This window comes from Laccaria bicolor, genomic scaffold (assembly GCF_000143565.1).
Source record: "Laccaria bicolor S238N-H82 LACBIscaffold_30 genomic scaffold, whole genome shotgun sequence".
In the NCBI taxonomy this organism is placed as follows: domain Eukaryota; kingdom Fungi; phylum Basidiomycota; class Agaricomycetes; order Agaricales; family Hydnangiaceae; genus Laccaria; species Laccaria bicolor.
In genome coordinates this window covers 119,979-145,348 of record NW_001889901.1, presented here as the reverse complement: position 1 = coordinate 145,348, position 25,370 = coordinate 119,979, and the positions used below count along the sequence as shown (strand labels likewise).

General features: G+C 48.9%; 10 protein-coding genes across 10 annotated transcripts; 2 read left to right on the top strand and 8 right to left on the bottom strand.

Annotated features, from left to right (window-relative positions):
- Window positions 1-795: 795 nt before the first annotated feature.
- LACBIDRAFT_306311 (uncharacterized protein) lies at window positions 796-1,797 on the bottom strand (the record flags this gene model as incomplete). The annotated part of the gene is made up of 5 exons (XM_001885205.1): window positions 796-996; window positions 1,063-1,302; window positions 1,365-1,439; window positions 1,516-1,686; window positions 1,747-1,797. 5 exons carry the CDS (start codon window positions 1,795-1,797, stop codon window positions 796-798), a joined length of 738 nt encoding a protein of 245 aa, XP_001885240.1.
- A 3,100-nt stretch (window positions 1,798-4,897) lies between these two features.
- Window positions 4,898-6,519, bottom strand: LACBIDRAFT_295106 (uncharacterized protein). The gene is made up of 2 exons (XM_001885204.1): window positions 6,479-6,519; window positions 4,898-6,429 (listed from the first exon to the last, which is right to left on the bottom strand). Exon 2 carries the CDS (start codon window positions 6,413-6,415, stop codon window positions 4,937-4,939), a length of 1,479 nt encoding a protein of 492 aa, XP_001885239.1. The 5' UTR covers window positions 6,416-6,429; window positions 6,479-6,519; the 3' UTR covers window positions 4,898-4,936.
- Window positions 6,520-6,843: 324 nt separating this feature from the next.
- LACBIDRAFT_306309 (uncharacterized protein) lies at window positions 6,844-8,454 on the bottom strand (the record flags this gene model as incomplete). Its single annotated transcript, XM_001885203.1, has 1 exon — window positions 6,844-8,454. The coding sequence occupies one exon, from the start codon at window positions 8,452-8,454 to the stop codon at window positions 6,844-6,846; it is 1,611 nt and encodes a 536-aa protein (XP_001885238.1).
- A 972-nt stretch (window positions 8,455-9,426) lies between these two features.
- LACBIDRAFT_306306 (uncharacterized protein) lies at window positions 9,427-9,766 on the top strand (the record flags this gene model as incomplete). The annotated part of the gene is made up of 1 exon (XM_001885295.1): window positions 9,427-9,766. One exon carries the CDS (start codon window positions 9,427-9,429, stop codon window positions 9,739-9,741), a length of 315 nt encoding a protein of 104 aa, XP_001885330.1. The 3' UTR covers window positions 9,742-9,766.
- Window positions 9,767-10,363: 597 nt separating this feature from the next.
- On the bottom strand, window positions 10,364-11,836 carry LACBIDRAFT_306305 (uncharacterized protein; the record flags this gene model as incomplete). The annotated part of the gene is made up of 1 exon (XM_001885202.1): window positions 10,364-11,836. One exon carries the CDS (start codon window positions 11,834-11,836, stop codon window positions 10,364-10,366), a length of 1,473 nt encoding a protein of 490 aa, XP_001885237.1.
- A 690-nt stretch (window positions 11,837-12,526) lies between these two features.
- On the bottom strand, window positions 12,527-15,335 carry LbTUBb2 (beta-tubulin 2 tubb2; the record flags this gene model as incomplete). Its single annotated transcript, XM_001885201.1, has 25 exons — window positions 15,251-15,335; window positions 15,178-15,198; window positions 15,068-15,124; window positions 14,979-15,014; window positions 14,826-14,921; window positions 14,683-14,770; window positions 14,613-14,624; window positions 14,538-14,563; window positions 14,365-14,484; window positions 14,261-14,311; window positions 14,193-14,213; window positions 14,064-14,140; window positions 13,950-14,010; window positions 13,836-13,897; window positions 13,744-13,786; window positions 13,598-13,686; window positions 13,495-13,542; window positions 13,372-13,435; window positions 13,211-13,257; window positions 13,096-13,156; window positions 12,973-13,035; window positions 12,867-12,904; window positions 12,740-12,805; window positions 12,660-12,675; window positions 12,527-12,598 (listed from the first exon to the last, which is right to left on the bottom strand). The coding sequence occupies exons 1-25, from the start codon at window positions 15,281-15,283 to the stop codon at window positions 12,527-12,529; spliced, it is 1,368 nt and encodes a 455-aa protein (XP_001885236.1). The 5' UTR covers window positions 15,284-15,335.
- A 125-nt stretch (window positions 15,336-15,460) lies between these two features.
- Window positions 15,461-17,579, bottom strand: LACBIDRAFT_306303 (uncharacterized protein; the record flags this gene model as incomplete). The annotated part of the gene is made up of 7 exons (XM_001885200.1): window positions 15,461-15,844; window positions 15,904-16,152; window positions 16,209-16,283; window positions 16,342-16,530; window positions 16,590-16,652; window positions 16,712-17,061; window positions 17,123-17,579. The coding sequence occupies 7 exons, from the start codon at window positions 17,577-17,579 to the stop codon at window positions 15,638-15,640; spliced, it is 1,590 nt and encodes a 529-aa protein (XP_001885235.1). The 3' UTR covers window positions 15,461-15,637.
- Window positions 17,580-18,112: 533 nt separating this feature from the next.
- LACBIDRAFT_306302 (uncharacterized protein) lies at window positions 18,113-20,100 on the bottom strand (the record flags this gene model as incomplete). Its single annotated transcript, XM_001885199.1, has 4 exons — window positions 18,113-18,315; window positions 18,379-18,655; window positions 18,731-19,747; window positions 19,807-20,100. The coding sequence occupies 4 exons, from the start codon at window positions 20,098-20,100 to the stop codon at window positions 18,113-18,115; spliced, it is 1,791 nt and encodes a 596-aa protein (XP_001885234.1).
- Window positions 20,101-20,890: 790 nt separating this feature from the next.
- On the top strand, window positions 20,891-23,586 carry LACBIDRAFT_252781 (transketolase; the record flags this gene model as incomplete). Its single annotated transcript, XM_001885294.1, has 15 exons — window positions 20,891-20,934; window positions 20,990-21,126; window positions 21,183-21,275; window positions 21,332-21,494; window positions 21,548-21,861; window positions 21,917-22,201; window positions 22,258-22,494; window positions 22,553-22,560; window positions 22,625-22,627; window positions 22,679-22,700; window positions 22,751-23,115; window positions 23,183-23,248; window positions 23,306-23,384; window positions 23,449-23,499; window positions 23,552-23,586. 15 exons carry the CDS (start codon window positions 20,891-20,893, stop codon window positions 23,584-23,586), a joined length of 1,902 nt encoding a protein of 633 aa, XP_001885329.1.
- Window positions 23,587-24,090: 504 nt separating this feature from the next.
- LACBIDRAFT_295103 (uncharacterized protein) lies at window positions 24,091-25,252 on the bottom strand. Its single transcript, XM_001885198.1, has 3 exons — window positions 24,595-25,252; window positions 24,484-24,542; window positions 24,091-24,421 (listed from the first exon to the last, which is right to left on the bottom strand). The coding sequence occupies exons 1-3, from the start codon at window positions 25,183-25,185 to the stop codon at window positions 24,292-24,294; spliced, it is 780 nt and encodes a 259-aa protein (XP_001885233.1). The 5' UTR covers window positions 25,186-25,252; the 3' UTR covers window positions 24,091-24,291.
- Window positions 25,253-25,370: the final 118 nt, after the last annotated feature.

Here is a 25,370-nt window from a genome sequence, read left to right as displayed (position 1 = left end):
TAAAATAAATCTTTTCGAGTCAGTATTAAAAACATGACCCCAGAAGTTTGGTTTATTGTCTTTCCTGCTACATGAATTGTCTTTGGTCATCAGGTCAATTTTAGATGTACTACAATCATATGGACATCCGTTAAAATTCAAATTTAAACTTCCTGTTCAGTACATAACTTATTGGGTATGTTTGGAGTATTCACGAGGAAGCTTTGTGGTGGTGGTGAGTAATAGCGCTGGGTAGCGCGTTGTCCAAGCGTGCTGACATAACTTGAATGCGACGTGTTTTGAGACTCCGCGCTGTGGCACCATTTGTTTACAAATGTTTTGTGCCAGGCGTTGCACAGTGGTTGAGCAGTTTAAAGTTGTCGGTGTTATCTCGGATCATTCTTATCAGTATTACTAATCTACCTAAATCACTTAGATAAAACATTGCGTTCATCTCAGATGACTCAACCACGGCGCAACGAATGGGTAGGAGGCTGGTTTTTCTGGATGTGCATTCGTCTAGAGCTCAAATTCTGTTCTTTCCCGGGGCATGGGCTTGGTTGACATGAAAATACTGATAGCATATAGAGTATGTAACCTGAGATACCTGAGCTGAAATGAGTCTAAGTGCTTACTCGAATGGTGTACTAGTAATTAGGGAGAAGGCTGAAAATATAATATAAGGCTGCATGTGTTATTGGCCATCTGACGCTCGGTGGGAGCACGCACCATCACGCTCATGGCTTTTGAAGCTCACACCTACTTACATCCTTCGGAGACCCTCCCCGATCTCCGGCTTTTGAAGCTTACACCTACTCACAGCCTTCGAAGAACCTCCCCGATCTCCGGCCGTTTCTCCACATCATACTGCCAACAATCTTCCAAAAGCAACATCAACCCATTAACCTCAAGCACCCCCCGGTCTTCCTGATAGATGAAACACTGCTTCTCCACGATCGCCTTAATGATGGTCCAAAGTTGGCAGTGGCTGTGGTATGGGATTTTGCCCGTCATGATCTAAGGGAAGGAAGAAGAGAGCTCAGGAATCACGAGTGAGTAAAGTGATGAACGGACAAGACGAACCTCATACGCTGTACACCCGAACGACCAGACGTCGGAACCGCGAGTTGGTGAGGACGGTTTGGAAGCATCATCGCTTATGTCAGGTCTTGTGTCGGTTATCAACTCCGGGGCTTGCCAGCGCACAGAGCCCGCACACGTTGATGTCGTGTTCCCCGTTGGGCCTGCTAACTCTTCAATGACCTTTGCGAGCCCAAAGTCGGTCAGCATTGCATGCCCGTCGTCGTTGACGAGTGTGTTGTTCTGCATTCCATTTATATATCAACATTCGCCCAAACAGGGGATATATGGTAACGACCACGCACCCCTTTTAAATCCCCATGAACCACTGGGGGAATCAAGGAGTGTAGATATCCAAGACCTTGCGCGATATCTCGAACCTATCAAGTCGGGTCAGGCGTCTCCCTACAATGAGCCAAAAGTATGGATGCGAATCACCAACGACAACCTATCAACCTTTGCCCCATTTGTTCGAAGTTGATTGTAAATGTAGTTTGGGACGGTACCATTTTGGTACCATTGCATGACGAGGGCGGGGCGCCCGCCAAGGCGGAAAGAGATTCCGTAGAACCGCGCAATGTTGGGGTGGCAAAGACCGTTCCAGACGTATACTTCTCTGTTGAGCCGCTAGTGATATGTCAGTCACCCAGGATCAATGTGGACGGTAAAAGTAGTGTAATAACCCACCTTCCGTGCTCGTACGGGGTCCACCTCCTGCCTTGTGCACGCTCGAAGCATTTTTATTGCCACCTGTCACCACCGCCACCGTCATGAGCCCCGAACCTCACTTGGTAGATATAAGATAGATACACACCGCAGTTTTCCCCTTCTCCCCACAACGTGCCCATACGCCTTTATAGATATCGGAAAACCCACCATGAGCAACTGAGAACTGCTCCGTCAATTCCACTTCATCTGACAAGTCGCACACCGGGTCGGGGAGGAAGCGATCGAGCATCCTAGCATGGGAAGGGCATGCAGGAAGCTCATCCTTCAGCGCAACGGAGATCTTATGAGGAAGTAGTTCTGGTGAGTCACAGATGAGAGAGGGGGAAGCTTTGGACTCCGTGGGAGAGAAGTAATCGTACACCCCGACGTTATCTTTCTCGGGCGGCAATGATGATTCCGGAGTGATCAAGATCAATGAATCGGATAATGTAGAGGAGGCTTCACTGTACGGCGACCCGTCTAGCGGAGAAGGGGAAGAGGAGCGAGGAGGCTTTCGGGGGGATAATCTTGCAAAGCTAGTCCATAAAAGAGGCTGAGGCGATTCGCAGCGGGGTATGGTGGACATTATGGTGGCAAGCGCTGTTTCCAGAACCTGGGAAAGGGTTTGTAAAGATAGGCCCTTAATAAACTTAGGCGCTGGAGGAGTCTATGTCATAGGGTGGCGCGGCAGTGTTTGACAACTTCTACAATTGAATGCGGGAGGACTTCATTAATAGGGAGGTTGAGGCAACATGGTGGTGGTAGAAGGGACGGGCTTTCATCAGTGCAAGCTAGCTTTATCGTTCCCCTCCTACCCAACCGTCACGGTCGCTCGTTCCAGGGTTTAAAAAAAACACGAGACATCCGAGATATTTGACCTGCAAAATACAAGGTTTAGATTATTGAGCCTCGACAGCAACATAGCCACCGGACGGTGTTGGGTTGAGGACCGAGGTCAGGGCGCGGTCCATCGCCGGAATCCCCTCAGCCTTATGCGAGCGTCGATCAAGGACGAACGTCACTTTTCCCTCCGTCGGCTACAGAGGCGGAAGCATTGACATTAAAGTCATATTTGAGCACAGACCAAAGGCCAAACCATGAGTTCCGGATGTTTTGACGGCGTACATTGGATTGGTGGACACCGAAACCCGTCCGACGCGCTAACAATAACACCATTTGACCCCGAGAAAAGGTGTGGAAATTTGTTGCACGATGAGTGGTGTGTATCCTTGGTGTACTATCCACGGATCTGATTACAGTGTATACCAACAACTTTTGCAGCAGCTTGCGAAGATGCTGCAGACTGAAGTGGCGTTACCAATATGGTCATAGTGAGGGGTGTGGCTGAAGTAGAAGAGGAGACTAACGCGTGTGCAGAGCTGCTTTGCAACTTGTTCATACCGTGGGCTGTTGACCGATCCTTGCAAAAGCTGTGGACGAGTGGTGAGCGACCGGTGAGCTCAGAAGGATATACACCACTTGTCGTTTGGGTGTGGAGAGGTGAATGGGAGGCATGGTAGTAGTTGTTGTTTTTGAACGGGTTGGTAGGAGTCACCCGGATCCGTCACGGTCTTTTGTCGCTTTCTACAGCCAAACTCTATTTGAAGAACCGAAGTCTCCCCTACGCAACAGCAGGCTCTTGCGCGAGGCTGTCGACTCTCGATTTTGAATTCTATCCCTTGAAATAGTTCTGAGGGCGCAATTATGTGCTGCAAAATCCTCCACACGACTTGCAAGTACGAATACATTCATGTGATCCAAAAATCCTGTTGTGTCTTTCATCTCGTTCCTCATTCTTCCTCTTGGTTCTTGATTCAAAATGATTTTTCTGAATGTGCCTTCATCTCGAGCTCAAATCCAACTGTTCTTTCCTGGACTAGCGGCGTTGTTCTGTGAAAGCATGAAAGGATCTCCTGACGCTTCACACCAAGTACTTCCAAGCCCCCACCCATTCGTCGAGTTACTCAGATCCCCTCGTCGACCTCGTCCTTCAACTCCATTTCACATAACGGAGCCGCGTGGTCAGGTGTCTCACCAACTCTGAAGAGGGTTCTTCGCGTTTGGTACACCCCAGCGTCCATCATTCAAGCGATTGAAGCAATTCCTGATTCGACGGAGGAAGCACAATCCTGCCCACACCTCTTCTTCCCATATCATAATCAACGGGGTCGTAGTAGAGTGGTACCGTAGTTTTCGCCCACTACCCCCGCCCTTGTCGTCAATGGCTTCATCTCCATCAGCTCTCGGGGAAGAATCAACTGGCGAATCACACGATTATGAAACGACACATTAATTTTTTTATCACAGTCACCAATTACTGGATAACTTGAATACGAACACGAAAGGATACGTTCCCGCTCCGTAGGCTCTGCCCGGCAAACTGTCTGGCGGGGTCGTGGCAGACTTTTGCAGAAACCTCGCCCGCTGCCGCGCACACCCCCGAAGTCACTCGTCCCTTATCTACCTTGGGTCTCGCTATCTTACAATGTACCAGAAGAGCCAATTAGCGAGGAACACGACATCGAAACGACATTCAACGCTCTTATCACGAATGGCCAAATCACGAACAACTTGAAATCGAATAGAAAAAGGAATACGAACACTCGGAGTACCAGCGGTACCTCAAATTTCCTCTCGCGCGAATGTTTTCCTGCGGGACGAGCATTTTAACCCGATGGTAGGTATTCCGATATCTCACTGAGAGCAAGAGCTAACTTCAAGCCATCAGTACCCATTGGAATCGGAAAGCTCCTCGGCGACTACTTTAGGTCAAGAAACCTCGTCGTAGACTGGACAATTTACAATCGACGTAATGGGCGTCAAACGCTATGACACCCGGTCTTTACCTGGGGCAGAATCGATTAGTATCTTTGACGATGGTTTATGCGCATCGCCCTCCTTGAGGCATACTTTCGTCTCTGAGGATGGGTAACATTGTAGTTGTAAAATTTCCCGTCGATCCACCGTACACGCTGTTGCACATCTTGAATGTTAAATGGAGCCACGTCGTCTTGTATAGTAATATACCTTGAAGTATACATCACGCAGCCACAATAATTTCCCCCCGTTTCACAATTCCACAAAGGTACCTACAGCGAATGACCATTGCCTGAGTATTTAAATTCATCCTGGCACAGAAACACCATTCGTTATTCAGAGCTACTTCATCCTAAAGTGGGTCGAAAGTCAACGAAAATTTGAGGCCTGCTTGTACGAGGCTGTCCAGTTCTTCTTGTATCTCCGGACTGACGACAAATTCAGACGAGCTCGTCACGCTCACCGACCTGATTTGCGCTACAGTGGTTCGTTCTGAGTTTACTTCAGCGGCTCGCAGGGCGCACTTTCGGAATCTGTACACAAGCACATCTCGCAACAGATGCATGTGTTCACTGAGTGAAGTGGGGCCACGGTACGTGAAGCTTCGCAGATTCGGGAGAAGAATTTCTGCATGAGGGAAGTGGAGTCGTTGAAGCAATGTTTCAGTGAGTAACTTGCTGGAGGGTTGATGACCGAGGAAGTCCAGAGATAGATCCTTCACTGACGGGATGTTTTTCAAAGCCTGAATCAAATCACTGTGATCAGACATCATGCCACTCCAAGTGAATTTTTCCAAGTGAGGCGAGAACTGAAATGGATTTGTAATTTGAATCGGGAAAGCGTCCTGGCGGGGGTGCGCCGGGTTGTGGAGGGAGACTTCACGCAAAGAAGGAAGTCTGACTTGCCCTAAAATCAAAGTTGATTCAACATTCACATACGTGAAATGGAGTTCGAGATATTGCAGACGTTCCAACAGGAGCGGCTGATGGAATAGCAGTGAATGCTCCAGAATGGATGATTCAATGTCTGTAAAGGTGCAGCGGACTATTTGAGGCGCATTGTGAAGAAAAAGCCGAATCTCATCCACCCAACATTGACTTGCAAGAAACACCTGCAATTGGTGCCATGGAGCTAGCACCTTGTGCAGAAGGGGACTATAAAGATGAAGTTCTGAGAGTTGTGGGGCCATGAGTAGGCTCAACTCTTCTTCTTCCGCATCTTCTAGCTGAACGGTAGCAGTAGTAAGAAGGGGTAGGGATGTTTCAGCGGTGAAAATGATGTCAAAGCAAGCTTGAAGGTCGGGAAAAGGGATTTCTATTTCTCTCCATCGTGCCGAGACAGACGCAAAGAGGGTCAAAACTTCCATCGGAGAATTATCGCGTGTCCTCAGAAACTCCTCTGTATCAAGACAAAAGGAGATGGGGTATTCTCGGGTTCTAAACAGCCAGTCACGGAGAAGAACGGCTTGGGCCGCATAGTTATCCGTCGACGGCCGTAGATGTATAGTTGTCCAAAGGATTGGAGTTGACCACACAAAATCTCTCCAACCACGACAAACTTTGCCCAGAAAAAGGGGAGTTACTCCCTTGGAGTCGTAACAGCCGGTTGACATGTTCAAAGTGTTGTAGAATATTTCAGTCTTGATCTCTGCTGGAAGTTGATCGAATAGGGATAGGGAATTAATTTTAGAATATAGCCGCAGACGTTCCTGTTCTTTTTCAAGGAGGAGGGCCCGCATTTGCGCCATTTCTGTTTCCAAACCTGCAACTTGCTGAAATAAAGCGTTCCGGGTGTTCTCATTCTCAGAACAATGGGGGCCGTTTTCTGGCATACTCCGCGTATTTCCTGATCTTTTTTAGGCGATATCGTTAAGACAAGTAGGAGACACACTCACCTCAATCTGCAGCTGCGCGTCAACGTATTTAGATGAGTATCAGGTGGGATTTGGTCATGTTTGTTTCGTTCAACTAATCAATTAATCACGCTCTCCAACTTGGAACATCGACCTCATTCTGAAAACCCCCGACGCCACTGTTTTGCATAGACTTTTCGGTCTAGCAGCATGTTGTGTAGCGCGCTGCCTAGCCGTTGTCCCCTATCGCAAACCTCAGGCTCTAATCCGTTGGTTTTCAACAGCACATTGCTTGATCGCGAGTACCCATTGGTGATCTCAAATTTATATCTTCTAAGTACTCTGGATGACACAGTGTAGAAACTGCATGACGTGCATGTCCTTGGACTTGGAATTATCTGGAGAAATTAAGCTCCAAACCGGTCTTTCCAAGTTGATGTTAATGAAAGTACAAGGCCGTCTTGCACAAGAGTGTCAAGGCCATGTTGTATGTCTGGACCGACGACAAGTTCGTCCGCCGTTATCACGGTTACCGATCGTATTCGACTTGTTCTTGGTTCGGAGTATTCTGTGGCATGTGAAGCAGACTGTCCGAGTCTGGATCTGTACACAAGCACATCTCGGAGCAAATGCATGTTGCTGTTCAGCGACGTAGGACCATGATATGTGAGGCTCCGCAAGTTTGGGAGAAGGATATTTTCATGGGGTGGACAGAGCCGTTGGAGAAGCTCGTTTGTGAGCAACTCATGCCGGCTGGTGGTGAAGGTGAGGCATAGGTCCGTTATTGATGGGATTTTTTCCAAAATCCGGATCAAGTCGTGGTCAGAGGATATTGTGCCACCCAAAGTGAATTTTTCCAGGAGAGGCGAGGAATGAAATGGTGTCGTAATTGAGTCCAGGATGGGCCACAAGGAACCATATGGCCCGCTGAGGGAGAGCTCACGCAAGGAAGGAAGTTTGACTGACCCTAAAATCCGCGTTGATCTGGTGTTGATTGAGCAAAAAGAAAATTCAAGATATTCCAAGTGTTCCAACATGGGTGAGCGATCGAACAGATCTGGATTCAGCGACCTCGAGTTCAGAATCAACTCTGAATCTATATTGTGAAAAGAACAGCGAGCTATGTTGGGTGCCTTGTGGAGAAACGCATGGATTTCTTCCACTGTGGACTCTGAGTGGCTAAACTCCCGCAATTGGTGCCAAGGAGCCGTGACCATGTCCAGGTAGAATGTCGGATAAAGATGAAGTGCTGAGAGTTGTGGAGCCATGGAGAATAGGTCTATTTTTTTTTCTTCCGCTGAACCTAACAAACGAACAGTAGCAGTGGTGAGAAGGGGTAAGGAGATTTTAGCCACGAATATGGCATCGAAACAATCTTTGTTGTCGGGAATAAAGAATTCAATTTCTTTCCATTGTGTTGAAACGGACGCAAAGGCAACCAGAATTTCCCTAGGAGGATCCAAGATCCAGGTCTGCAACGGTTCGGAAGCTACCGCGGTAAGATGAAAGGAGAGGGCACATCCCGCAGTTCTTGACAGCCACTCGCGAAGCAGAGTGGTCTGACTCTCGTATCTTCTTTTCGATAAGCAGAGATGTATATTGGTCCAAAGCAACGGGGACGACCAGACAAAGTTTCTCCAACCCTTGCAAATTTTCCCGAGAGAGAAAGGGGTGACTGACAGATCTCCTCCCCTGCCAGTGCTGGCGTGAAAGTTCTTCAAGTTGCTCACTGGCAACAAGGCGTTGTGGAATATCTCGGTCTTGATCTCAGCTGGAAGTCGATCGATTGAGGATAGGGAGTTAAGTTTTGAATATAATCGTAGACACTCTTTGGATTGTTCACGGAGAAGGGCCCGCGTTTGCTCCATTTCTGATTTTACAGCTGCCACTTGTCGAAGTACGGCATCCCTTATCTCATTTTCAGTGTGGTGAGGAACACGTTCAAGTTCTGGCACTGATGCATGATGCTTTCGATATCTTAAATTCTTGTAAGGAAGCTGATTAGGCTCACCTAACATTTGAAGTTCGCAACGTCTTGCAAGGTCTTAGCTAGGAGACCGTGACGACTTTGGACTTGCTTGTCGCCCTGTGACTGTGACTGCCACGACCAATACAACCATCCAAGTGGTATCGTTTGGCATTGATTAATGATTCGTTGGGCGAGAAATTCTGGGATAAGTATCACGTCGTTTAACGTTTAATCCCTCGGATCTCAGGGTCAACACTTCATTCACCTTGGTGAGAGTTCCACCGCTCTCAATGGCCTCAAGGAATTCTGTGGGGATTACGACACTGATTTTATCACACCGACAGGGACAGGAAAACCATTCACGGGGTCATACATCACGGACAGGATACACGCCCGCTACCGAAGGGTTATGGAAAGGCACAGACGTCTGAAGTTAACTCTGGGCAGGGTATCAGGGCACAAAGGCATACCGGGCATTGAAAGGGCGGACGAGGAAGCCAAGAAGGCAGCAGAAGGAGCACACAACAACACAGAAATTCGACAGAAAACCGGATACCGCTTCTGAGGAAGGGGTTGCTGAAAAGCACAGCAGCATTGCGTCAACGTACAGGAGCCGGCTTAAACTATGGCAGATAGCCAACAGGTTCAAAGACAGCCCCAGATAGTGGCGGGCCACACACGTTGACAGCACAACGCCATCGAAAAGATTCCGCCGATGACAGCCAAACTATTCCGACGACATGCAAGCCTGCTCATACAGCTTAGGACGTGTTACATTTCGCTGAAACCCGGTTCAAATGCGCGGAATCGCCTCTCTACGACGCCTGCGAGCAAGCCAACGAGACGGTCGAACACTGTCTACAGGATTGCCCTGCATACGGGTACCAGCGCAACAAGTTTCGAGCAGCAGTACACCGAGAAATGGACACCATCGCGAAAACACTAAGTATTCTGCCCAAAGATGTTGCCACACATCTTCGAATTCATCACGAGCACAAAGTCACGTACAGAGAACCCGAAGATGCTTAGAGCGCGATCAGCCGACGAAATAGCCCCCTCCCCGCCTCGCGCTACACTATCTATGGGCCGCCTCCTCCCCCTCCTCCCCTCTCTTCATGGTCCCCTCCTCCCACTTCCCACTCCCCCCTCTCTTCCCCCCCCTTTTTTTTCCCCTTTTCTCCCTTTCACTCTCCTCTCCGGTTCCTTTTTTCTTTCTTTCCTTCTCTTATATCTATATTTCCTCTCAGATACATTACTCAACATATGTTCACAATATACGAAACCGCCCCGTCATAGCTTACATACGTCGAAAATACAATACGTTCCAATGAAATAGAATGGAATGAATGGTGTTCGTGGGTAACTTCGTGCTTCATGTGAACGGCGTCTTGACTGCGGTGATGACAAAAGGAAATGCTTTCGCGTCCATAAATTGTGCTCTTCAGCCCTCCAGGTTCGCATATCTGCAACTTGAATGTATCCATTGGATTCGAAGACCAAAAGCCTAACAACAAAAATGGTAAACACAAATACCGCCTATTACCACAGGCATCATGTAGAGTAAATCACGACGGATTGAGCCCAGACACTGATATCCAGCCAACGTTATTGCCAGTGCGCGTCAGCGTCCTCGGCAGCCTCTTCTTCGTATTCCTCCTCCGGGTCAACGGTAGCTTCTTGGTACTACGAGGAAGATTAAGTTTAGGACATTCAAGGCTATTCAAGGGGAGTGATAGGCGACTTCTGAGTTAAAAGTGGGGGAGAAATTATTCGCGTTATGTGCATAAACATTTCGAAGAATTTTTGTTCATTCAGGCTCCTGTAAGACCATTGACCAACTTTGCAAGATCCGAGCTGCCATCCCCAGTAAGAGGGACCATGCCTGTATCAACCACTGCCTGAGTATTCGGAATCATCCCAGCACAGAAACACGATTCAATATTCAGTGCCGCTTCATTCTAAATCGGATCGAAAGCTAACGAGAATTCCAGGCCTGCTTGCACAAGGCTGTTTAGTTCTTCTTGTATATCCGGACTGACGACGAACTCTGAGAAGCTCGTGACGCTCACCGACTTGATTTGGGCTACAGTGGTTCGTTCTGAGACTACTTCGGCGGCTCGCGGAGCGCACTTTCGGAATCTGGACACAAGCACATCTCGCAACAGATGCATGTGTTCACTGAGTGAAGTGGGGCCACGGTACGTGAAGCTTCGCAGGTTCGGGAGAAGAATTTCTGCATGAGGGAAGTGGAGTCGTTGAAGCAATGTTTCAGTGAGTAACTTGCTGGAGGGGTGATGACCGAGGAAGTCCAGAGATAGATCCTTCACTGACGGAATGTTGTTTAAAGCCTGAATCAAATCATGATCAGTCATGATCATGCCACTCCAAGTAAATTTTTCCAAGAGAGGCGAGGATTGAAATGAACTTGTAATTCGAAACGGGAGAGCGTCCTGGGGGGGGTGCACAGGGTTGCGGAGGGAGACTTCACGCAAAGAAGGAAGTCTGACTTGCCCTAAAATCCAAGTTGATTTAACATTTACATTCCTGAAATCGAGCTCGAGATATTGCAGATGTTCCAACAGGAGCGGCTGATGGAACAGCAATGAAGGCTCCAGAATGGATGATTCAATGTTTGTAAAGGTGCAGCGGACTATTTGAGGCGCATTGTGAAGAAAAAGCCGAATCTCATCCACGCATAAGCGATATGCAAGAAACACCTGCAATTGGTGCCATGGAGCTAGCACCTTGCGCAGAACGGGGCGATAAAGATGAAGTTCTGAGAGTTGTGGGGCCATCATGAGTAGACTGAACTCTTCTTCCATCCCGCCTAGCCAAACGGTAGCAGTAGTAAGAAGAGGTAGGGATTGTTCAGCGGTGAAAATGACATCAAAGTAAGCTTGAAGGTCGGGAGAAGAGATTTCTATTTCCCTCCATCGTGCTGAGACAGACGCAAAGAGGGTCAAAACTTCTTCTATCGGAGAATGATCACGCGTCTCCAGAAACCCATCCGTATCAAGATAAAAGGAGATGGGGTATTCTCCGGTTCTGGACAGCCAGTCACGGAGAAGAATGGCCTGGGTCTCGTAGTTATCCGTCGACAGCCGTATATGTAGGGTTGTCCAAAGGATTGGAGTTGACCAAACGAAATCTCTCCAACCATGGCAAACTTTTCCCAGAGAAAGGGGAGTCACTCCCATGGAGTCGTAGCAGCCTGTTGACTGGTTCAAAGTGTTGTAGAATATTTCAGTCTTGATCTCTGGTGGAAGTTGATCGAATAGGGATAGGGAATTTATTTTAGAATATAATCGCAGACGTTCCTCTTCTTTTTGAAGGAGGAGGGCCCGCATATGCGCCATTTCTGCTTCCAAACCTGCAACTTGCTGAAATAAAGCGTTCCGGGTATTCTCATTCTCGAAACGGAGGGGGGCCATTTTCTGGCATATTCCGCATATAGTGATCTTTTTTAGGCTATGTAGTTGAAACGAGTAGGAGACACACTCACCTCAATTTCCAGCTGCACGTCAATTTATGACGATGATGGAAGATGATGGATCGGTATCAGGAGGGCTTTGGACATGTTTGTGGTTGAACGTTTGAACAAACTTGGCCGACCTCGAATTGGCTCTCCGGAAAGCGGCTGGCCCGTGTTCACCTGGACGTTGATCTTTTTAGAGGATTGGAGAGAAACCTATCCACGTGCATAGCGTTTTAGACTCCTGACCCACTATATGATTTTTCTTTTTTTCCCCAAAAACTTGACGTTCGCATCTCGAGGTAGTATATATAATGAATTCCACCCGATTGTGCGAATGCTTTATCAGTGCGTTCCAAAGTCTCGCTGGTGAATGAACTCCCGCCCCTACAGCTCCGATGAGCAGATGCAAGGCAACACACGGAACCATCAGACCACAAAAAAGACCTCTTAAATGACTTTCGCCTCGATCAATTGTGCTCTTCGACCCTCCAGGTTCGCGTATCTGCAATGTATCCAATGGAATCGAATTACCAAAAACCTAACAACAAAAACCGTAAACACAAACACCGCCTATTACCACAAGGCATCATTACATTAAGCGTAAAGTAAACCACAAAAGATTAGCCAGGACGACAACCAGCCAACGTTATTGCTCGCCAGCGTCCTCGGCAGCCTCTTCTTCGTACTCCTCTTCTGGGTCAACGGTGGCTTCTTGGTACTATGAGGGAGATTGAGTTACGACATTCAAGGGGAATGACGGTGAGTGTTGCGGGGCTTACCTGCTGATACTCGGCGCTGATGGGAGGGGAGGGGTGGTCAGAGTGGCATGAATAGAGAGTCATGGCTACTTAGCGCTCACATCAAGTCTTGAATGTTGCTCTCCGCTTCAGAGAACTCCATGATGTCCATGCCTTCGCCGGTGTACCTACATCGTCGTCCATGGTTGAGTACATCCAGGGTATACGAGGGACCTCAAATCAACTAACCAATGCAAAAAGGCACGACGCTTATACATGGCTGAGAACTGGGTCCCCGCAGACGTGGTGTCATGTCAGTAAGTAACGTACTGGGATCAAGAAGAAGATGGCTTACGCTGACAAGTGTCCTACTGAACACCTCCTGAATGGCCGTTGAGTTGGCTAGGGCCGTAGCAGACTTTAAATCGAAGAGATAGTCATCATCTTTCCACACATGATGTGAACGACATCAACACACCTGAGTTTGCCCAACAGGGGGGACAGTGACCAGCGACACCGATACGTTGTCAGGGATCCATCTAGAAAGCACATCAGAAGGGGTCTTCAAACACCCAGTCACAAAATCTACACACTCAACGAAATGCTGTGAATTTTTGGTCTGCAGATCATGCACGGCGTACTAATAGGATCATCGCAGCGATGTTGAGGAACAGGGAGTATGCCAGCACAAAGCGAGACATACTTCAGCCTGCAGCAAAAACGAATGTCATCACGTTCTCACTGGGAACATCACCGCATGACTTACTTCTCTGGAAGAGATATTACCACGGAAGATTGTTGCGGCCGTGAGGTACCGACTAGGGTTCGCCAAGTGGCGGACGGTTAGGAGGGCTTCGAGATACCTTGAGGGACTCACCCGAAGCGAGGGTCGCAAGCCACGAGAAGGTTTTTGCGGTCGAATAGACTGTATGGGGTGGTTGAGATAAATGGCGTTAAGATAAAGGGAAAGAGCGACGCACGCCTTCGTGAGTTCTGGAATCGAGTTCTTCTCGTACTTCACTGCACGGGGATCATAGAATGGTGCATAGCTCGGCATCAAAAAATGGAGCTGTTGGCATAAGTACGTGAACGATAACTTTGGAGCGTTGCTTGGATGGGCACTTACGCGAGGGAAGGGAATAAGATTCATTCCGAGCTTTCGTAGATCTCTATGGAATGATGAACAGCGATTTCACCCTGAAATGAAGTTGGACAAACCCATTCAATTGACCAGGGAATCGAAGACTAGTACTGACTCCACACATAACTCTAGCGATCAGCTGTCGCAGACGATGTAAGGGAAATGGAATGAGGAAAGGGGGACCGACGTACCCCGTTCAAATCCTCAAAAGCGGGACTTGGGATCTTGAGGGTTTTGGTTGCGATATCGTATCTATGGGATTAGTCAGATCACGTCTTGCCAGAACAAAACGCAGAGAGACAGACAAAGCTTCGTTATCGACGCAAATGATCAGATCGCCGTTAGAGCAAAGCTGATGCATCGACAACATGGCGTTATACGGCTGAAAAGGTTTGATTCAAACAGGATCGTAATCAGGCCACTGTTCATCATACCTCAACGATGGTTTCAGAAACCTGTGAACGCGTTAGAATAAGAGGGTTGTTTCTGAAATTCCACGAACCTTTGGGGAAGGCAGGATCGAGAACGTGGCGACCATTCGGTCAGGGAACTCCTACAAATCGATGAAAGAGTGAGTAGAACAACGTAATAGAATATAACACGTACATCACGCAACTTTTGCAGCAGAAGGGTCCCCAGCCCTGCGCCTGTCCCGCCTCCCAACGAGTGTAGGATCTGGAAGCCTTGAAGGGCGTCGCATGACTCAGCTTGTCTTCGTACGATGTCCTAAACAAGTTCAGTTCAGTTAATGAAAGGGATTAGATGAAGGGGGAGTGTACAAGAATTGATTCCACCAATTCGGCACCTGAACACGATGTATGAGAGACATGTCAACTTTTGTAACTAGAATGTACCTTCTGTGTAGACTGAGTGGTGGTGGGTGTTAACGTTGCATAATTCGGGGCAGTCATCGAAAAGACTTACAGCCCTTTGCCCAATTATTCCCCGCACCGACCTCTGCGTGGAGAAACGTATCTGGGCGGAACAAACTCCCCAGAGGGCCGCCCTTGATCTACACACACATCATACACTCAACGCAAGGCAAATGCAAACGCAAAGGAACACACCCTATTACAAACACCACCCTCCAAATCCACTTGGACGCTTCGTGGCACAAACTTGGGTGCCGCACCGCCGGTTATTTCGTCGAAGTATACACCAGCCTAGAAGAAGTGTATTCCTCATCACCAAGGGCAGTCGGAGAAGAACGGAAGACGTACGCGTTGAAGCTGGAGTGGATCTGAACCGATATATTTCTGCCCTTTAGATCAGGTCATGCTGACAAGGAGATGAGAGGAGATGGGCTCACCCCTTCCATATCCAGCCCGTGTTCGGCGAGAAGCATCTGCCAGAATGCTTCCCCGACCTATAGTAAATAGTGAGCGACGGCGATGGTTCGTAAATTCAACCAACAGATACCTGGTTCCCAGCTTGACCGGCCTTTTGAAGAAGTCAACACCACAATTCTAGGCAGCTAACAGACAACGCATACCTGGATATTGATAATTTCGCGGGAGGAAGGCATGCTGAGGAGGGGAACTAGACAGCTCAGGAAACAGAAGGACGTGGTGGGGACCAAGAAAGGGCGAAATATTTTGGTCGAATAATAAAGTCATGACATAACACGCCACTGACCTGTCGATCACTACCTTTCTTGGCCACGGAAACATTTCATGATTCACTGACAAGATAGCTCCGTCGACAAGAAAACAATTTATTAGTAGTAGATCTACTGGAAGGGCAGAAAAAACCTCAAAATGTGACTTATGTCTTCGTTGACAAGAAAATACTGAGAGCGTAGGTTCGAAATATGGAGAAAGAAGATGAGCCAAGTCTAAAAGGATGGAATGTTCCAGGTGTTGTGCGCCCCATCTGACACTCAGATGGACTGCAGCCTTCGAAGAACCTCCCCCATCTCCGGCCGTTTCCCCGCATCGTACTGCCAACAACCATGCAAAATCGACATCAACCCATTACTCTCAAGCACCCCTTCTTCGTGAGGGACAGGGCACTGCTTCTCAACAATTGCCTGAATGACGGTCCAATCGTGCAAGCGGGTGTGGTAGGGGATTTTTCCCGACATGATCTAAAGGGAAGGAACTCAGGAATCACGAGTGAGTTATGAGATGAACGGGCAAGACGAACCTCATAGGCTGTACACCCGAACGACCAGACGTCGGAAGCGGGAGTTGGTGAGGACGGTTTGGGAGCATCACCCATATAATCGTCTTGATCAGATCCTGTGTCGAATATCAACTCCGGGGCTTGCCAGCGCACAGAGCCTGCACATGATGACGTCGTGTTCCCCGTTGGGCCTGCTAACTCTTCAATGACCTTTGCGAGCCCAAAGTCGGTCAGCATCGCATGCCCGTCGTCGTTGACGAGTGTATTGTTCTGCGCATCCCAGTTATATATCAACAAACAGGGAATATATGATAAAGACCACGCACCCCTTTTAAATCTCCATGAACCACTGGGGGAACCAAGGAATGTAGATAGCCAAGACCTTGCGCGATATCTCGAACCTATCAAGTCAGGTCAGGCGTCTCCCTACAATCAGCTAAAGGTATGAATGCGAATTACCAACGACAATCTATCAACCTCTACCCCATTCACTCGAAGTTGAGTGTCAATGTAGTCTGGCACAGTGCCATTTTGGTACCATTGCATGACGATGGAGGGCCGTCCGCCAAGGCGGAAAGAGATCCCGTAGAACCGCGCAATGTTGTGGTGGACAAGACGATTCCAAACATATACTTCCCTGTTGAGGCGCTGGTGGTATGTCAGTCAGTTAAGATCCACGTGGCAGCAGAAGTTTTGCAATAGCTCACCTTTCGTGCTCGTACAGGGTCCACCTCCTGCCTCGTGAACGCTCGAAGTAGTTTTATTGCAACCTGTCACCCCCACCATCATGAGCCCGAGCTCCATTCCTAGGTACGAAATATATACGCACCACAGTTTTCCCCTTCTCACCACCAAACGGTTTTGCCCATACGCCTTTGTAAATGTCGGAAAACCCACCATGAGCAACTGAGAACTGCTCCGTAGTTTCCACTTCATCTGACAAGTCGCACACTGGGTCGGAGGGGATGCGCTGGAGCATTCTAGGTGTGTCGGTCATGCACGGAGGTGGACCAAGCCCAATTTTTTCGTCAAAGACAGGACAGCGTGCGTCAGGCGACCTGGGAGTGGTGTTCTCATCTCCCATGCCGAATTGCTTTTCGTTTCCGGTGTGCGAGAAGGACGAGAGGGTACCCGTAGCCGGGTTAGGTTGTGCCACGCTGTCATCGACAAAAAAATTGTCTGAACGGCGTCTACCGTTTTAGTACCAAAGTTTGTAAGCGGCCCGGCGATTTGTACGTACCCAGGGCCACCTCCTCTGAAACCAGGCCATGTGAACGGCATACAGGAAGCTCATCCTTCAGCGCAACGAGGATCAGATGAGGAAGTCGTCCTGGGGATGCACAAACGAGAGAAGGGGAAGAAGGCTTGAAGTCTTCCGTGGGGACGTAATTATATACTCCAGCGGTATCTCTATCGAGTAACAATGAGGATTCAGGGGTGATCAAGCTTATCGATGAATCAGATAAGGTCGACGGCGCTTCACTGCAAATTGAAGAATCTAACGAAGGTGGAGACGAGGAAGGAGAGCGAACAGGTCTTCCAGGATAAAATCTTGGGAAGCTGCCAGTGGTCCATGGGAGAGGCTGGGGCGAGTCGCAGCGGGGCATGGTGGGCATCATGGCGGCAGAAGTTGTTCCCAGAACCTTGGCGAGGGTTTGTATAGGCTTATAGTTAGACGCTGCACGGGCCTGTGCCATAGCGGGCCATTGGGCGGCAAACAGCTGTATTCGATCTCGTACGTTGTAGAAGCTGTTAACACAGGAGGACCTTAAGCCCGCAGTGATAACGAGGTCGTGGCGACATGGTGGTTGTAGAAGAACGAGGGGGTTTGATCGGCGCAAGGCCTCCCGCTCCCTTTAAATCGTTCCGCAATTTCACCATGAGTCATAGAGGAAGCGCTTTTTCGTGAAATATTATTTTAAGTACAACGTAAGTGCTGGAAATACACATTTACTTACAATGTTCTCCCATATAAGTAAATAATCCACAGGGATCTACCAAGACACGACAATGGTGGTAGAAGGAAACGAGGGGGTTTGATCGGTGCAATCATCATTATTCCTTTACCACAACTTTACCATGAGGCCTGAGCGCTTTCTCATGCAACAATATTATAAGTACAATGTAAGTACTGGAAATACACATTTACTTACAATGTTCTCTCATATAAGTAAATAATCGGGGGCGATTTGCCAAGACACAATGTGAAGAAGAAAAATACAACACAAAATCACGCCCACCCCTCAGTACACCTCTTATCCGGCCTCCTGCTATTCCTGCCTTTACAATCCAACTTCCCACAATCCTGACAGGGGTTCATACAAAAGCTTCTCCCACCCTTTCCTTTACACTCTTGAGACCCACACTTGCAGCAGTGTCGCGGGCTGCGTTTTTGTTGCGTTTCAGCCGCGCCTGGATCTATAGTTATAGCATCTAGGGAAAAAAACGTCAGAATGTTAAACGTGATATTAAATCAACGAGGCGCTGGAAACGCACCAGTCGCGATGGCAGATGGCACTGCATGCGTGGGTGTGCCCAAGGACAGAATGTGTTGTCCGTTCATCACCTGTTGCACCATGAACGGGTATTGTGCCGGGATAGCGTATCCATATTGAGAGTACGCCTGCATAGGAGGCGCAGGGGCCACCTGTTGCTGTTGCGGCTGCTGGTGCACTGCGACCACAGGTGTTGAAGTCTTAACAAGAACGTTCATAGCTGCTGAGCTATCAAGCTTCCACGTAGTATCGCTGCCATATCCCCCAGCCGGAAACGTCTAAAAGAGAAAAAAAAAAAGGGGATACAATTGCCGGGGTTGAGGGCTAATAAAATAAGAGATGTATTAACGTACACTGTTACCACCCCCACTCTCACTTGGGCCTTCCTGCTGCTGTGAAGAAGCACCGGAAGGCCCTGCCTGTTGCTGCTGCTGCTGCTGGGGATCCTCAATCAAGTCATCTTCGCCATCGTCATCTTCCTCCTCTTCCTCTTTTTGCTCACCTTCCCCTCCCTCCCCGCCTTCCCCGCGCATCGCGACGCCGCCCTGGACGGAAAAGATCAAGTGCAATATGACCTCTTTTTTCAGATTCGCGCTCAGACATCCCTGGACCATGTTCCATAACGTCGTCGACACGCCCAACGCCTTCCAGTTCCAGATATTCGGCCCGCTCCCTGTGTCGTTGTCTCCAAACAAAAGAGATGCCGGCAACTCGTCTTTTAGTCGGGCAGGAAGGGAACGGAGGATGGAGCCGTCTGTGCTCGCGTATTTCCTCCCCTCCGGGGAAGTGGCGTTGATGCATTGGAGAGATTTACATACGTATTCACACCCGATGATGAAAAAGGGCTTCTCGATATCGTATACCTTGACAGGGCCAGAGGTGATCCTGCCATTATTCACCAACGGCGCAGAACAGCTGGGGCATGCTACCCCATTGAACACTAGCGGCAGCGGGTCCCAGTACAAGAACCGGTGCTCCGAGGGGGTGCGTGTAGTCGAAGCAGAAGCCGTGAGGGAGAAGTAAGCAGGCGACGAAGGCAGCCAGAAGGTTTTGAGAATGGAGTACAGGGAGGGGATAGGGTTCAGTTGAGGTTGCCCTGTGGGGGCGAGTGACACCAAGTGGTCTTTGAACGCCTCTTCGACGCTGGGGCCAGTGTTGGAGACGGGGTTGGGTGCTGCGAGCGCTGCGAGGAGGACGCCGAGGAACGCATTAGGGTTTGAGCGTGCGAGGTCAGCCCACTCGTCGCTTCCACCACCCCCTAGGCTCGGATCAATCTGAAATGCGGGCTGAGGGATGTACGGGGCGCTGATAGAGGGCGGATATTGTCCAACAGGATACGGTACGCCCGCAAACTGGGGCGCATACTGAGGCTGCGTTATGAATGTCAGTTTCTCCTCGTTTGAATGCTCGAGAAATCCTTGGTACGCACAGCTGACCGATTTCGTTCCCTTTTCGCCCTGGATGGCCCCACCGAGCCAGCTGGCAACCCATCCTTCCTCGGCCTCCCAACTGGTCGTTTATTTTTCGGTGATGTCGGCTCGCCTAGCAAATGCTTCTTTGTGCTCCCCTTTGGACGCCCAGGTCGTCTCTTCACTGGAAGCTGCTGGTCGCCATTCGTGTTTGCGACTGGGGAAATAGGCTGGCCCCCTGTGCCCAAACCTCCAGTGGATGGAAAGGGTTGGTTGGTGGCAGGATTAGCGATGGATGACATAGGGTTATCCATGTTCTCTCTCAGAGAAAATAACTATTCGTTTTATCTGCAGGTATTGTCAATACTAATCGATCGAATCATGGAGGTTTGTGGTACTAAACTAAAATAAAAAAGGTGCTCACATTTTGCGGTGAAATATAATGATGCAAGCACGTCGCCTGTTGCGATTAAGTACTTGGAGAGGAGGTGAGGCGGTATTTTGTGAGGAGGATTTTCGAACAGCGTTAATCCAATCCGGTGAAAGGGTTGAGATCAGAGCAATCTCCGATACACTCCGACAGTGATGGCGGAGTTACACCAAACCTTGAAATATCTTTTTTTTTGCTTGTTTCCCTTGAACACCAACAGCGATGGCTGTTTCTTTTGTCGTGGTGAGTTCCTCTCCTTGAACTGCCTCATGTCTTGTTCTGCGTTTTATACATGACGATCACCAACCGGTTAGCTTAGGAAGTGCCGTCTGAAGCACTCTCTTTACGGGGAGCTGCCACTGTCGAGTCTCGGTTCTCTGATTCCCTTTTTCCTTTCAACAATGTCCCTCTGTAACCTTGTCGCTGATTCCTATTAACAGGTATCGGGGAAACTTGCGTTGGGAAGTTTGAAGACTTCGAGAAAAATGTAGTCGATCTCATCTGTTATCTGGTTATGTCGTGGAATATTTCATTTTGATGACAGAAGCTCCTTTTGTAAGCCGAAGTTTGTACCACTTGGAGTTCGTCATGGGTGCAGGCAAATCCCGGTCTTGCTCCACACATCGTCGCCTTAAGTACCCCACCTTGTTCACCAACTACCACGTCTTCCACTCATGTCCCCAGATACATTTGCCATTGATCTCAAGCAGTTCAAAAAGTATATTTCTTCCTTGTGCTGAGTACGGCGCACAGCCCGCTAACACGAAGGTTAGACTAGCATTGGACCCAACCAAACCGAAACTATCAGCAGAGGAGAAAGCTACGCTACAAGCCAACATCCAACTACTTCGTGATGTCATCGTGTATTTCACAGCGACTGGCGCAGCGAGAGGTGTTAGCGGCCACACCGGTTTGTCCATGTACTCTGTTAAAGTGGGCACTCTCTCAGCTAATTGACGTGATTAGGTGGAGCATACGATACCGTACCCGAAGTCTGCATGTTGTTAGCTATCTTCGAGCACTCTGACAAGTTCGTGCCCATCATCTTTGACGAAGCTGGTTCGTGTGTTTCACTCAAGAAACTGTACATATATTCATACAATTCGGTCATCTAGGTCACCGAGTTGCGACCCAGTATCTCCTTGCCGCAATGGAGGGTTCTCTTCCCGCAGAGCATCTCTTGCACTATCGGCAAGCCCATGCGAAGCTTCCAGGTCACCCTGAGTTGGGTCTGACTCCCGGCGTAAAGTTCTCGTCTGGTCGTCTGGGGCATATGTGGTATGTTAATTATATCTCTGAGAGCACCCGCTCCCTCACAATATATGCGACAGGTCCTTGGTCAATGGTGTGGCTCTCGCCAATCGTGGCAAGACCGTGTTTTGTCTGGGCTCCGACGGCTCGCAGCAGGAAGGCAACGATGCAGAAGCAGCAAGAATTGCGGTCGCGCAGAAGCTTAATGTGAAGATTATCGTTGACGACAACGACGTCACTATCTCTGGCCATCCTTCACAGTACCTTCCGGGGTTCAGTGTCGCTAAGACGCTCACGGGCCACGGCCTCAAGGTATTCCCTGTCCAAGGAGAGGACATTGACAGTCTATGGGGAGCCATTAGCGGTGCAGTTACTCATGATGGACCTGCAGCTGGTAAGTTACCATCCATCCAAACCACATCTCGCTCAGGCTCACCCGAATATCCCAGTCGTCTCTAAGCGTGTCATGGCTATCGGCATACCCGACATCGAAGGCTCCATAGACGCTCATGATGTCATCCCAGTCAAATCGGCGAAGAAGTACCTAGCTGCGAGAGGGTACTCTAACCTCGCAGGCGTTTACGACGACATCAAACCTGTACCAAATCCTTATCTTTTCATCGGGTCCACGAAAGAGCTGGGCGCGAATCGCGTTGTGTTTGGAGAGGCAGTCAGTATGGTTTTGGATACCCTGAGTAAAGAGGAGGCAGTAGCAAAAGTTTTGGTGATTGATAGTACGTTTCTCCCTCCCCTTCACGATAGTCGAATAACGAAAACAATGTTTGTCTAGGTGATCTTGAAGGATCGACCGGATTGAAGGGGATTCATCAGAAACATCCCGAGGTGTTCATTTCTTCTGGGATCATGGAACGCAGCAACTTTTCCGCAGCTGCCGGGTTTGGATTTGCCCCAGACAAGTTTGGCGTTTTCTCTACGTTCTCCGCGTTCTTGGAGATGGTGATATCTGAGATTACCATGGCTCGTTTGAATAACTGCAATGTGCTCTCTCACTTTTCTCATGCTGGAGGTATGTTGCTGCTTCAAGTAGATTGACGGGCTTATCTGATACAATGTTTTTACTGCAGTCGATGAGGTATGTTGATTATCATGGCTCGAAACGGCCTTGACTAACAATGTAATGTCTTCGTTGACGTTAGATGGTGTGTTTCCTCTAACGTACACTATACTACTGTTAACATATCTGCATACAGGCTGATAATACATGTCACTTCGGTACGCACCTCCCTTGAAGTATAAGAATCCCCGTGCTGACATTACCTTAGGTGTAAACAACATGTTCGCAGACAACGGCCTCTCCGACGTCCAATCCTTCCTATACTTCCCCGCGGACGCCGCTCAAATGATCGCCATAGTAAAGACAGTCTTCTTCAACCGAGGTCTCCGCTTCGTCTTCTCAACACGCTCCAAAGTCCCTTGGATCTTGAAGGAAGACGGAACGAGGTTCTTTGAAGGCGATTACAAGTTCGTTCCGGGCAAGGATGACGTTATCGTCGAGGGCAAGGCTGGCTACGTCGTTTCGTTTGGGGAGATGCTTTATAGATCTTGGGATGCTGTGTTGAGGTGCAGGGAGCGTGGCCTTGATGTTGGTTTGATTAATAAGGCTTGTTTGAATGTCGTCGATGAGCAGGTATGGGTTTTTTTCTTCTTCGTTCTGGCTGTGCACGCGATGCTCACTGGATACCTACCTGTTTTAGAGTATCATGAAGATTGGGCAAAGTCCCTTCGTTCTGGTCGTTGAGTCTCTCAATCAGAAGACTGGGGTTAGTCTTCTCTCGTTTCGTCTAAATGAACGTATGACTTATAACGGAACCAACCAGCTCGGGTCTAAGTTTGGAACGTGGTTGTTGGAACGTCAGTTGACACCAAGGTATGGATACATGGGTAGCACGAAAGAAGGTGAGCTCGTCATGCTAGTTGGATCCATGTGCTTTTGTTCACTTTTGGCGCTTGTTCGTTCCAGGATGCGGAGGGTTATGGGAACAGATTCCGTATCAGGGTCTTGACCCTCAATGTACGTACTCTTGTAAGTTTGATGTTCCACCACTGATCACGTATGAATGTAGCTATCATATTGAAGATCAAGCAGCTTTCTCAATAGATTATTGATAGAAGAAGAAAGAAGAATACGAAGGAAAAGGGACGTAGAAGACAGAATGTGTATGCATATATATATGCGAAATGCTAATACGATGAGATGTGATATATGATATCATGAACGGCGGGTAGTGATTCTTTCAGACGAGCCGGGAATGAGGGTGAATGGGAAAGGCACACGCAATAACCAGCGCTGACCATGGCTAGAACCTGTGGACTGAAAGATGAATGGCTGGCGCAGCTTTTCATCTTTGAACTCAGGAACCCACTTACTATGCCCTACCAGCACCTCGGCGCACCCTATGAGTCGGCGGTCACTGATCGTCACATTTTTTAGCTGGACAAGCGTGACGTTGCGTGACAACAGGTGACAACTTGAAAATTTTGTCCAGCCAAAATGTGTGACGATCAGTGACTGACGACTCGTAGGGTGCGCCGAGGTGCTGGTAGGGCATAGTACCTGTCTCGAGACATTCATCAAATTCTGAACGAACATCACGCGTAGATGGAATGAGTGACTGAATTTATAATGAGATGCGATATGCGAGTGATAGCTACAGTAATGAGGGTTGAGTCTACGCTGGCACGCCAGCGGATAATACAAGATAATGAAAGTGACGATGATGAATGATCGTGATGCAGAGCTCCAAGAGTTTCCAAAGAGCCTCGGCTACTTTGAGAATACCTAGCAACGTCTGTCGGTGGTTGATTAGTCGTTCAGGCGTGCATAGTCGACCCTGTTGGCCTTGCGAGGAGAAGTCCGGGTGCCAACCCTTCGTTCCTTCTCAGCTCGCTTTACCGGAGTGCCATGAGACATCGAGGGGGTTGAAGAGGCAGAGCTGGAGTGAACGAGGTGCCTGTGAGCTGAGAAGTTTATGGTAGTGACCAAGACGAAACGTACTAGATCTGAGAGGGCACGACTCCTTCCATAGCGTCGTTCTGCATCGCCCTACCACGCAACTACACATCACGTCAATATCGCTAAAAATGAGAGCTAGATAAGGACACTCACCCGAGCAGCCGTCGAGGCGGACATTGTAGCCCTCAACTCGTCCTCGGCCCTGGCATGAGTGACAGGCCTTCCGCGGCTCACAGGTGGAGCAGAGCTAGAGCTCCCGGACGGCTCCGCATGTTCTGTCACGCTCTCCAGTTGAGGAGCGGCAGCAGCCTTGCGAGGCGACCTAGTCGATGCTTTGGTAGGAGACCTAGGCCTACCGGCGGCTTTCTTTGGTCTACCCCTCTTGGCTGCAGCTTTAGTGGGACTGGCAGGGGCTCCAGGGACGGGCAACCCCATCCTTGCATACACCTCGGGAGGTACAAGGTCGACGAACTGTTCCAAGATATTATTCTCGTGATACATGTCCGCAATGCCGGTGTTGCAAGCGAGCATGTCTGCAGTCGAGAGAGGAAACTTCATGTCAGCACGAGCTTCGTTTGAGACAAAGTATCCATATTCATTCTGTAGGTAGGAAGGTCGACGAGTAATTTCTTCGTATTGAGGAGTTCCGGGATTAAGGGTTGCGGAAAGGGTGTGCGCCCGCGCTGTATCAGGATACATGGGATGTGAAGCGGAAGGATAGTGATGATAGCCTTGGGTGTACATGGTTGCAAGAGAACGACGACGGTAGAGATGAGGGTGATGGGGTTTGAGCCAGACCAAAGCTGGTTATGAAAAATGATGTAGGAGGAGAAGATGTATGTTGTCGTCCTTGGTCGCCCTTCTCTTATACAGTTCTGAAGACAATGCTGGAGGCGATAGTGGCCAGGAGCCACAATCCAACATGGAGA